This window comes from Talpa europaea, assembly GCF_964194135.1.
Source record: "Talpa europaea genome assembly, chromosome: 10".
NCBI classification, from domain to species: domain Eukaryota; kingdom Metazoa; phylum Chordata; class Mammalia; order Eulipotyphla; family Talpidae; genus Talpa; species Talpa europaea.
The window spans coordinates 62,940,562-62,953,307 of record NC_140077.1 but is presented as its reverse complement, the minus strand read 5'-3'; the positions used below and the strand labels follow the sequence as shown (position 1 = coordinate 62,953,307).

The 12,746-nt window shown below is 37.3% G+C and overlaps 1 protein-coding gene across 1 annotated transcript in view; it reads left to right on the top strand.

Moving 5' to 3' along the window:
- The window catches only part of BMS1 (BMS1 ribosome biogenesis factor), a gene marked incomplete at both ends in the record, with an annotated part of 47,755 nt that extends 36,530 nt beyond the window's left edge, over positions 1-11,225 (top strand). The window contains 10 exons of the mRNA XM_084244485.1: positions 349-422; positions 1,566-1,742; positions 4,582-4,770; positions 4,857-5,037; positions 5,234-5,292; positions 5,997-6,119; positions 7,217-7,364; positions 7,682-7,857; positions 10,311-10,472; positions 11,001-11,225. Of these exons, the coding sequence (XP_084100611.1) occupies positions 349-422; positions 1,566-1,742; positions 4,582-4,770; positions 4,857-5,037; positions 5,234-5,292; positions 5,997-6,119; positions 7,217-7,364; positions 7,682-7,857; positions 10,311-10,472; positions 11,001-11,225 (1,514 nt within the window). The remainder of the gene's footprint in view (positions 1-348; positions 423-1,565; positions 1,743-4,581; positions 4,771-4,856; positions 5,038-5,233; positions 5,293-5,996; positions 6,120-7,216; positions 7,365-7,681; positions 7,858-10,310; positions 10,473-11,000) is intronic.
- Positions 11,226-12,746: the final 1,521 nt, after the last annotated feature.

Below are 12,746 nucleotides of genomic sequence, written 5' to 3'. Positions count from 1 at the left end.
TTGGTTTTTGGAGGACGCAGCTGTAGTCCTCCACATGCCTCCACTGTGTGAATCTGCTACCAGAGTATCTGTTCCCTATACTGGAAAAATAGCTCTTGGCTAAGTGAGATTTTGAAGTAAAATATGGAAATATGAATTGGGTCCATTTAATTAACCTAAACATGTAACAAAATACTAACAATTTAAAAAGAAAAAGAAACAAGTACAGATTATTTTGGGGGGTGCAGCAATAGGAACAAGAAAAGTGAAATTTGGGATGCAGAACTCATAGCCCACCTGGTACTGGGTGGTGCTAGAGTGTCATATGCAACCTTATTCACAGAGGACTCATTTGGATCTTTTTTCCAGAAGAACTCTATGGTGACTTTGAAGACCTAGAAACAGGGGACGTGCACAAAGGGAAGTCTGGCCCAGAAACTCAGGTATGCCTTTTTCATAGCCAGCTCTTGCCACTGATCCTTGATCTGTGGTCAGTATGTTCTGAGAGCGGCCTATATTAAGAAGTGCAGGCCTTGCTTGTTTTCTGTGTAGATTTATAGACTGGCTGGATTGCTTCCTAAAAATATAGAGGATGGGGATAAATCAAAGATTGCTGGTTTATTCTTGATACCTACTACTTCTTGTCCTTACGATTCTTCAGTCATTGAAAGTTTTAGCTCCTGAGTCACTGTCTTTCTTTTTTCCATCATTCTCTTCTTAAATTTAAGTGCCACCTAAACAAAAGCCCCCTATTCTCCCTAATGTTTCTTTTGAACAACATCTAGGAGCATTTGAGCATTTGGGTTAAGGACACTTTTCATTCATATTTAGCATTCCCAACCAGATTAAGGAATTCTAATGTATCGTAAATGTTTTTTATAGCTATACATGTTAGAGCCAAAATCTTTTTGTTTTGTTTATATGATGATAATAACTTAAGACTTTTGTAGCTCAAATATAAATTTTTAATCTTTCTTTATGATTTTTTTTTTTAAGATTTATTTATACAAGAGCCAGGGTACAGGCCAGATATGCGGGAGGGTGAGAGGATTCACCAGAGACAGAGCTGGGAACAGAACAGGCAGACTAAATAAATTGCTGAGGGGAGCAGCGGGCAAGATAGGAGAGGTCTGCTTGCCATGTGGGTTGCTCCGAGGCTGGCGGGGATCGAATTGGCACTGTGGAGGCTGTGGAGAGCTTCACAGCGCTGTGTTCAACCACCTGTGCCATCAGAGAGGCCCTATTCTCTATGATTTAAAGAAAAGATTTCCACAAACTTTTTTTTTTTTTAAGATTTATTTATTTATTTATACAAGCACTGGGTAAAGTCAGAAGCGCAGGAGGGTGAGAGAATTCACCAGAGCGGGGAGCAGAACAGGCAGACTGACGAAGTACACTGCTGAGGGGAGCGGCAGGCATGGCAGGAGAGGTCTGCGTGCTATGTGGGACCCTCGCTGGCAGCCGGGGATCGAACTGGCGCTGCAGAGGCTGTGGGCAGCATCGCAGCCCAGCGCTCAACCGCTGCACCACCGGGGAGGCCTGATTTCCACAAACTTTTAAGACATTTTCTTTTCTGTAAATTTAAGGTTGAAGATGTCAAGGAAGAAGTCAAGGAAGAAGTTGACCCAAATGAAGAAGAAAGTGCCAAGAAAAAGCATTTGGAAAAAAAGAGAAAATTGAAGGAAATGTTTGATGCAGAATATGATGAGGGAGAAAGTACCTATTTTGATGATCTTAAAGGAGAAATGCAGAAACAAGCACAGGTAAGAAAATTCAGTTCCTGTTAGCTTCAAGATTGTAATAATATTTTCATAACTTGTGTCTCTGCTTCCTGGCCTGCCTCTGTGCTTGTTGTTTGGACTCCTATTTAAGTAAGCAGTGAATGTGTTTATTCACACAGTCATCTAATTATTTCTTCAGTCAGAAATTCAGCAGAAATTTATGAGTATGTATTTTGTATCAAGAATTAAATGCTGAGAAAACAGAATGGCCTGCGCAGAACAGCCACTTTTGAGGATCTCACACTGTAGTAATTTGAGACAGTGTTTATTTTTAAATGCAAACATTATCTTGCCATTCTGAGTACTGCTTCTTGGAACCATAAGTAAATAATTTGAATGAGTAGGTAATCCTTGGCCTGCATGATTTATGTACACATCTGTATTCTCTGGAGAAGGTTTTTTTTTTTTTTTCTGGAGAAGATTATTTGAGGACTCACCTTGATCAGAGTTCAGAGGATATTCTGAGTATAAGGTCATTGTGTGGAGATAAAGGGAGCTCTTGCAACACTGAAAGGGAGATTCTGGCCCTCCTGCCTTTTGATACTGTGCAAACTATTTGAGTTGATCAGCCCTCTCTGAAGGAAACACAAAGATGTATATACACAGTTGAGCTCCCCTTTGATAAGAGGGGCCACTAAGAATTCCTGTAAGCTGGAACATAATGTTAATGCTGCCTGTGTGTTATGCAAATTAAGTATATGATTTGTGAATTTGTGGTTAATAGGCTGTGTTCAAACTAGACCTTCATCTAGTCAAAGATGGTATAATCTAGTTAGTCATTTACATAGTGGTTCCAAGTCTAATTGGTCTTTGACAGAAGCAACTAAGAATTGTAAAGCTAGTTCTGAAATCTTTGCTTCTGGCCATTTATGATTTAAATTGCCTAGAACCTTGTGGGCCATTGATGTTGGACTTTGATGTTTTACTCTGAGTTTTCTGGGGTTCCATGGGAGTTTTGAGCAGAAGGGAAACATACCTTGAAAGGATTGCCTGGCAAGAGTTCAGAAGATTAAGGTGATTCACTCTGAGGGACAGGTGTGGGGTGAGGGTAGGGTGACGATGGACCAGAATTAAATTCTGGTATACTTTATTTGAAAGCTAGATGGATAGGGAGTCCAAGTAGATTGAATGCGGTATGTGAGAGAGGAAATAAGGATGACTTAATGGAAGGAGAAGGTTGGCATAAGTAAGAGAGAAAAGCCTCTAATTGGTGCAGGTTTGTCTGGGAAGATGAAGTTTGGATCTCTTAGATTTGAGGTAATCTCTCAGACAAGTGGAATGTCAAGCTAGTCAGTGAGGAATATTAGATAGAAGGACTTTGAGGTACAATCCTTAGCATTTATTTTATTTTTTTTTGTAAAGATTTATTTATTCATTTACACAAGAACCGGGGTACAGGCCAGATGCACAGGAGGGTGAGAGGATTCACCAGAGACAGAGCTGGGAACAGAACAGGCAGACTGAGGAAATACACTGCTGAAGAGAGCAGTGGGCACAACAGGAGGTCTGCTGCGCCATGTGGGACCCTCGCTGGCCGGGATCAAACAGGTGCTCCAGAGGCTCCAGACAGATTCACAGCATGGCGCTCAACCACTTGCACCACCAGGGAGGCCCAATCCTTACCATTTAGATGCTACTTAAAACCATGAGATGGATAGGGTGACCTAAGGAGTAAACATAAAGACAGAAGAGAAGACCAGGACTGACACTGGTACTCAATATAGGAGGCAGGGCAGAGAGGAGGAAGCAGCAAAGGGATTGAATAGTGTACAGGAGAGAGAAGACATCAAAGCGCACATGAATTATTCTAGGTAGGAAAAAGTAACACACCCATTAGTGTGTTAATTGCTTGGGGAGGCCTTTAGTGACTTGGCGTTTTTTATAGAGTGTGGCGTTTTTTATAGAGTGTGGGTAGAAGACCAATTTTAAGGGATTTATGAGAATGGGAGCAGAGAAACTAGTTATGGTGATAGAAAACTTATGAGGGATTTTTCTTCAAACAGAAACAGAAATGGGGCAATAGATGGAAGATATAGGGTCAAAGAAGACTTTAAGATGAGAGAAATAACAGACAATATCTGCTGGATAAAATCCAGCAAGAGTGGGTGACATCCAGTGTGCAAGTGAAGTCTGGCATTAAATAAAAAGCATGGATAAATAATTTCTAACAGTTTCCTAGTGAAGCTTCCTATAATAATGGAAATGTTTTTCCTACATTGCAGCCACTAGCCACATGTTGATGCTGACCATTTGAAATGTGGCTAATGTGATTGAGGATGTGAATTTTTAAATTCTTGATGTTCATTAACTTATATTTAAGTAGTCTTGAGTGGCCACCGTATTGAACAATGTAGAGCTATAATAAAAGGCTAGACCTGGATGTTAGCTCTGGTAGAGGGTTGACTGTAGAAAATCTTTTAGATTGCTTAATTTTTGAACAAATTAGGAAGCAGTCAACAGCTGGGAGTGAGAATGAAGAGTAACATTAGATGTTTGCAGGAAGTATGAAATAATTGGGAAGAAAAGGAAGTGTAGACTGGAGAAGTTGAGAATGTTTGCTCTCCAGCATTAAGGGCTCCTTTCACAGTTGTTTACATTTGCTTTATCTTAGAGCAGCAGAAAAGAAAGCAGTTGGGATATATCCTGAGCAGACTGTAAAGATAAAATGTATATTATTTTAAATTAGGATAAAGCCTAAATAATTCTGTCTGTGGTTCCTTTATTTAGAAATTGCTTATCTTTTAAATGTTAATCTTTTTTGTTTTTAAAGATAACAGCATTGTGAGGTTTTTTTGTTTGTTTTTTCCCCTTTCATATATAGCTTAATCGGGCAGAATTTGAAGATCAAGATGATGAAGCCAGAGTTCAGTATGAGGGTTTTCGACCTGGGATGTATGTCCGAATTGAGATAGAGAATGTTCCCTGTGAATTCGTGCTTAATTTTGACCCCCATTACCCAATTATTTTGGGTGGTTTGGGCAATAGTGAAGGCAATGTCGGCTATGTTCAGGTAGGTACCCTTTGATACATCTTTACATTTGAGGCTTTTTGGACATACTTGCATCAATACTCCATTGAAATCTGTTTTCCCCTCAGATGCGTCTGAAGAAACATCGTTGGTATAAGAAAATTCTCAAGTCCCGAGATCCAATCATTTTTTCTGTAGGGTGGAGGAGGTTTCAGACCATTCCACTCTATTATATTGAAGACCACAATGGAAGACAGAGGCTTCTAAAATATACCCCGCAGCATATGCACTGTGGAGCAACCTTTTGGGGTAAAATATGATAAGAATAACTTTCTTATAGATTAAGATGAATGTAATTTATTATATAGTTTTGGTTTTTTCCTTTTACAAAATCCCAGTTCCTAAGATTGTTTTTTTTTTTTTTTTTTTGGTGTGGATTATACATGTGGTTTAAACAGAATCCAAAATTTGTGGTTCACAATATTTTTTGTTTGTTGTCTTTAAGGACCTATCACTCCACAAGGAACTGGGTTCTTGGCAGTCCAGTCTGTCAGTGGCATAATGGTAAATATCTTGGATGTTTTTGTGTTTGATAAATGTATCTTGAATATAAACATTGAAAATTATTCATTTTCAGAGTATAGTAAATGTCTCTTAATTTTTCTACATCTTTAAAAGTAGAGTGGAAATGGAGGAGGTAAGAGTTTAATGGTATCGATGACATGTTACTTTTTATGTATATTTTAGATTTATTTTTCTAAAAATATTTAAGCAATGATCACTGTGTGCTAAGCATCATAAAGTTCTGAGGGTACGTTGGCTACCATCTAAACATACGCCTGCTAATGCTGGTTTAGTGAAATATGTCTTCACACTGTCTTCATTTGATCAACTAGAACAGGTTTATTGGATCTATTTAACAGAAAATAGAATAATGAACAGATGGAATCTGCCTTAGAGATACACAATTTAATTTCTTAAAGATTATAAGCAAATTGTCATATTCCTTTTCATTCCAAATAGGCCATTGTTGTGAAATTATGTTACAGTGGAATCACTCTCAGGATAATACTGAAGATATCATTAGTTTGGCTTCCATGTATTAGAAATTCAGATTGCTTTTGTTAAAATACTTATTTGCATGTTCAGTGTTTTTTATTCTTTCTTAGCTGATTATAAGTAAATGTACTTTAGTAATTTGTTGCATTGCACAAAATTGTTCCTGTTGCTGATATTCCTGTTTTCAAATTTGGGGGGGTCCTTTTTAGCCTGATTTCCGGATAGCTGCCACAGGAGTGGTCCTTGATCTGGATAAATCCATAAAAATTGTGAAGAAATTAAAGCTCACTGGTTTTCCATATAAAATTTTCAAGAACACTTCATTTATTAAGGTCTGTGTGTGTGTGTGTGTGTGTGTGTGTGTGTATATATGTATATGTATATAATGTTCATATATTTATAAATTTATGCACTGTTAAAAGAAAAATGAAATATTTCTAATAGAAGTAATATTTTTACGATTATTTGAAATCTTTTGTAAAATTGGTCTTTGATATTTTGTTTATTTCTTGATACAGTCTCTATGTTGCTTAAATATGATCAGAAATCTTAAGATGAAGTAAAATGGAGGTAATTAGCAATGGGCATTATTATTACATCTGACACTATCACAGAACTGATCCCTGTCATCTCATCCACTGAATTACAGTTACCTGCCATTCTGGTTTGTTGTTAAGAGAAGGAGAAAGCCACAGACTTGTCAAACAGATTGGTGAAAAAAATAGAAACATTTCACAAAATACTCTTGGCAAGGGTACAGAGAAATGGACATTGTTAGCACTATGATATGAGAGGGTAGTTTGACCAACATATTGATGATTTTATTAGTTTAAAGATAGTGTTTAAGATTATTAAATATTCTTATAAGGTAATAGGGATCATCATTTATCTCACTATTTTTTCTTTTTAATTTATTTTCTTACATTATTGTTAATTTTTAGGCAGTATTTGATTTCTTCTCTCATGTGTACTCCCTGTAGTTCTACCACCACCACCATAGTACCCGTGATACATCACTACAGTGCCTTGTTCTCTTCCCTTTCCTGTTTTGACCCTGTTTCCCATCTCCTGCTATATGCCTCAGATCTATAGTCAGCTTGCAAATTACTGTTTTTTTCTGAGTGTGTGTGCACATAAGTGATAGGATTTGAGCTATAGTCCATCTCTATGAGATGATAGCCAAGGCTATCTAGGCCAGTTCATAAACACCTCTTTGATCTCTTCTACAAAGATATCAGTGATGAGCTTGCTGGTGATCCCACAAAGTTGTGTTTTTTAGTAATTCTTTTAAGTAGGGAGATATTTTATTACTTTATCATTCTCTAATAAGTTTTTATTTTTTAACCAAGGATATATTTTTGGTATTTATGAACTCAGAGGAAAGGTACCTGACTTTGTGTATCTATTTTTACTTTTCATATACCTGTAGGGAATGTTTAACTCTGCCTTGGAAGTGGCTAAATTTGAAGGTGCTGCAATTCGAACTGTCAGTGGAATAAGGGGACAAATCAAGAAAGCGCTCCGGGCTCCAGAAGGAGCTTTCCGGGCCAGCTTTGAGGATAAGTTGCTGATGAGTGGTAAATATCCTTTTTGCTGCATTTGTCACAATGTGTTGCCTTTCACTATTAATTTATAGCCAGCATGGATAAGAGGTTGTAATTTAGATCTTTAGAAAATTGGAGTTAGCTCCATCACTTCTCAGTTGGAGCATCTTAAGCACTATGCCAGATCATGCTGCATTTGGAGCTATTTGGTTCATACCTAGCCAAAGTTTTTGTGATATTCAAAAATAGTTTGGGGTAAATATTTTGCTTGATAAGTTGAATGAATCTTCTTGAAAATTATATGAATGAATCTTCTTTGAAAATGATAAAGTAAATTTCTCTCTTTCCAGATATTGTCTTCATGAGAACTTGGTACCCTGTTTCCATTCCAGCCTTCTATAACCCAGTAACCTCTTTGTTGAAGCCAGTCGGTGAGAAAGACACCTGGTCGGGAATGCGGACAACGGGTCAACTCCGTCTTGCTCATGGTATCAAACTAAAGCCCAACAAGGATTCTCTGTATAAGGTATAGACATATATAACCTTTAGACAAGGGTTATCCAGGTGCTTTGTACATAATGTTTTCTGTTCTTTGAATTTTCAAGTAGAAAGTCTAATGGTAAATCTGATTGAATATGTTATATATTATAGAATGTTTAAGAAGTGGTAATAGTTTTTTGTGGATTGGAAAGCATACTAAAACTTTCCATACTAAAACTAAAAGCATACTAAAAAAAAAGCATACTAAAACTTTTCTCTTTTGAACTCTTTTTCCACCATATTTATGTATGGTGGTTCTTATTTTGCTAGTTCTTATTGAAGCCACGTGGGTTTTGAGGAAAAAGTCTTTCCCCAAAAGACTTTTTATTGAACTTTTTATTGAACTGTTAACATATGTACAAAAAAATACACAAATCATAAGTATACAGTGAATTTTAACAAGCCGTTGAATTACCATTACAACAGGTGCTCCTCCTTGTGACTTCCCATGCACTACTCTCTCTTCACCTCAAAGATGGCAACCATCCTGACTCCTGACATGTAAATTCGTTCTGCCTGTCTTTGAGTTTTATAAACTATAGCACATACTATTGCATCTAGGTGCTTTCCTTTAATGGAATGAGATTCATCCATGTTCTTGTATATAGCAGCTATTCATTGGTTGTTGTTGTAGAGTAGAATTTCATTATATTGACAGTGTCACTTTATACATTGATGGATGTTATTTGCAGCTTTTGGATATTGTGAATACTTGAACTCTTACATGCCACTTGTTTGGTGTGCATGTGCATACATTTCTGTTGCATAGATACCCAAGGGTGGGATTGCCAGGCGACAGGGTATTAACTTTAGTGGATGCCTGTAGTATTCTGAAGTCATGCCAGGATAGACTCCCACTAACAGCTTGTCGGCATTCTTGTTCCACATCCTTGCCATTAGTTGGCCTCATTGGTACCCTGTTTGCCTTTCCAGCCTTCTATAACCCAGTAACCTCTTTGTTGAAGCCCGTCTAGATTCCCATTTCATTTAGATTTTGGTCTCTGAGACCTTTTCTTATTATCTTCACAGGTTAACAGTGGATTTGAAAAGATACGTTTATTTTAATGTGGGGTACTTAATGTTTTGTAATAAGAGGGTCGTTCAGGGTCTGCCATTCTGGTGGAAATGGAAGTTTCTTTTTTTTTTAAGATTTATTTATTTATACATATAAGAACTGGGGTACAGGCCAGAGGTGTTGGGGGGTGAGAGGATTCACCAGAGACAGAGTGTGTAACAGAACAGGCAGATTGACCGAAATACACTGCTGAGGGGAGCAGTGGTCGAGTCAGGAGAGGTCTGCTGCACCATGTGGGTAGCTCCCTGGCCAGGGATCAAACTCGTGCTGCAGTGGCTGTGGTGAGCGTCATAGGTTACATCTTAACCCCTTGTGCCACCAGGGAGGCCCAGAAATGGAAGTTTCTTATGCATTACATTTTCTATAAAATTGTAAATGATAAAATTTTGAATCATCTTACATGAATTTCTATATATGCTTCAGGATGTGATACCTATTGCCCAGCCTTTGGTGTTTATTCGTTTTTGAGAAGAGTGATAATTTTGTTCTATGGCATTTTAAAATTACTAAACAGAACATGGTCATTGTCATGGGTGATGTCTTTAATACATCTAATACATCTAAAGATGTAGCAGCAATATTCTCTATTAGGTTGTTGTTGACCTTGGAAAAAAATCTAGGGTGAAGCTTCCAACTTATTTTTAATAAGACCGTTAAGAATTTTAGTCATCTCACGTTAAGCATAAAATTTAAATTACCGGGCCTCCCCTGGTGGTGCAGCTGTTGAGCGCTGGGCTGCAAGGCTGCTCCCAGCCTCTGCAGCGCCGGTTCGTTCCCCCGGCCGCCGGCCGCCGGAAAGGGTCCCACAAAAATAAACAAACAAATAAATAAATAAATAACCTTGAAAATTGAATACAGAGTGTTTTGCCTTCATCTTTTGTTCAAATTCTGCTTGCTCAGCCAGCCTTCCATTAAGATTAAATTTCTTAATTAGAATCAGTGGCCGCTGATTAGAGGAACCATGTCCTTAAATCCAGAGACTGATAGTCAAAATGAAAAACTGGATTATTCTTACTAGTAGGCTAGAAAAAAAACATCTGAATGCCCTAAAGATAAAGCCTGAATTTTCATGAAAGGAAACTTTGGGTCTGTTCACCTATTTGGTTGAGATAGCATAGTTCATACCATAGAAATGGGTGCAGTTGATTTATTGGAAGAATTATAAACATATTCTGTATAGTCGTCTGTTTTGCCCAGACTTGTGCATGTCCACTGAGATAGTTCATAGATGATTGAATCCTTGTTTTTATGATGGTTAGCAGATACTGGTATTACTGATCTTGTGGAAAAGTAAATTCATTTTAAGTTTTAAGTGCATATAAATCATAGATCATAATGTCACACTCTTTTATTTTTCTTTTCAGCCAATTGTGAGGCAGAAGAAACATTTTAATTCATTGCACATTCCAAAAGCTTTGCAGAAGGCCCTGCCTTTTAAGAACAAGCCCAAGTCTAAAGCAAAGGCAGGCAAGACGCCAAAGGACAGGCTGAGACCAGCTGTCATACGGGAGCCTCATGAAAGAAAGGTACTGTCATTGGAAAACTTCCTGATGTTCTCAATTAGATGTGAACATAATGCTTTCTGTAGCAAACTTGGCATTTCTATGGCATTCTCATTTTTTCATCAGGAAAGGATAAGGGCCAGACTTACTAAAGGCACTAGATCTGGAAGTTAGAGGAAAGGCCAGAACCCATTTCCCTTCTTTTGTTTCCTTATGCTCTGCCTTTTGCATTTAAATGGTGGATAATAGGCATACAGCTGGTGAATCCTGTCTTAGTTATACGTGTATCTGTAACCACAGAGTGACTAACAAAGATGGTTTTGTGGTAAAGACAATTATTACTTAAATACTTTGCTAAGTAAATAATGTTTCTACTTATATTTCATGTAAGCAATGGTTTTCTAATTCTACTAGGTTAATACTCATTTAAATCTTGGACTGACTCTGCTTTTGATACAGCTAGCTGAGGTGTTTAGGCTCCCTGAAACTTAGAGGTAAGTACATTGTGGCTGTAAAAATACTTTGATGCTCACTGGGTTTTATACTTGTCAGGTCCTTGCACTGCTGGATGCTCTGAGTACTGTGCACAGTGAGAAGATGAAGAAGGCCAAGGAGCAACGACATCTGCACAATAAAGAACACTTCAAAGTGAAACAAAAGGAGGAAGAAGAGAAACTGAAGAGACAGAAGGAACTCAGGAAGAAGCTGTTCCGAATTCAGGGTCAGAAAGAAAAGAGAAATCAGAAGTCTAGCTTGAAGGGGCATGAGGAGCATTAGAAGCCAGCTCTATACAGATAGACTCATTTGGATCTTCAGAGACGGATAGTTTCAGGTATTATTGTACTTATAAATAACAAGTCAAGGGACGGGGCCAAGAAAGATCTCTTTGTTGGATATACTGCCCGATGGTGCCTTTGAGAAGAGAAATGGAAAACTGCTGATAGATGAACCTGTTTATTCTCAGCATCTAGGTCAAGACTTAAAGCGTTGTAATTTATAGTTTTATAGATTCCTTTACACCACTTTTACCTGTCTTACTTTGATTTTTGTACCACAAAAATATTAAAATATTTTCCTCTTAATTTTGGCTTAGTAGTTTTTATTAGGAAAGAATGTTTGATGGTTGTGGATAACTGTTTATTTTATACCTTCATGTAAATCTTCCAGAAGGGCAAAAAATATTAACTTAGAACCTCAGCTTTAATGTAAAATTTTAGAGAAGTGTATTATTTTGGTTTTTTGTCTGCCATATGTTATATTCTTTGACTAATCAATGTTTTATATATTACTTCACCTGCTTTTTGTGTTAGTGTAATAGGTAAATACTGTTTTAAACAGAGGATTGCTAGTTTTGCTATGTATAAGGGCTGAGAAATAATGTATATTAGGCTTTTTGTATTACACTCATTCATTAACACCCAGCCCTTTATTTTTAACTTGCATTTTTTGTTGAGATAATGGTGCATATATATGATTATATATTGATATAGCCCTGCTATAATCTTAGATCCACATATAGTTGTACACTTTCCCATAGTTGTAATATTTTACAAAATTATAGTGTAAATATCATAACCAGGATATATATTTTTAACTATTTTTTAAAAAAAATTTTATTGTATTTTGTTTCTTACATCATTGTAGTCCCCATAGTTCCTATGCCACCGTATCACCGTGGACCATCACCATGTTCCTTTGTGTTCTTCCCTTCCTTGTTTTTCACCCCACCTGTTCCCTCCTTTGTTGAATGTCTCAGTTCTATGGTCAGCTTGCTAGTTTTGACTTTTTCTTGACCTTTCATTTGGATTCTCTATATTCCATATATAAGTGAGACCATCTGGTGTTTATCTTTTTCCTTCTGACTAATTTTGGCTAGCATAATCCCTTTCACCTCCACCCATGTTGCCACAAATGGCTTGAGTTTGTCTTTTTTGATCACTGAGTAGTATTCCATTGTATAAATATACCACAACTTTTTGATCCATTCATCTAATTTTGGGGCATTTAGGTTTCCATATCTTGGCTATTGTAAATAGTGCTGTGATTAAACATAGGAGTGCAGGTTTCCTTTTGAATTAGTGTTTTTATGTCCTTTGGGTAGATTCCTAGAAGTGGAATCACTGGATCATATGGTAGATCTATTTTTAGTGTTCTGAGGAACCTTCACACAGCTTTCCATAGTGACTGGACCAGTTTACATTCCCACCAGCAGGATAAGAGGGTTCCTTTATCACCACATCCTTGCCAGCATTTGTTGTGTCCAGTTTTTTTGATGTGGGCCATTTTTGTAGATCTTTG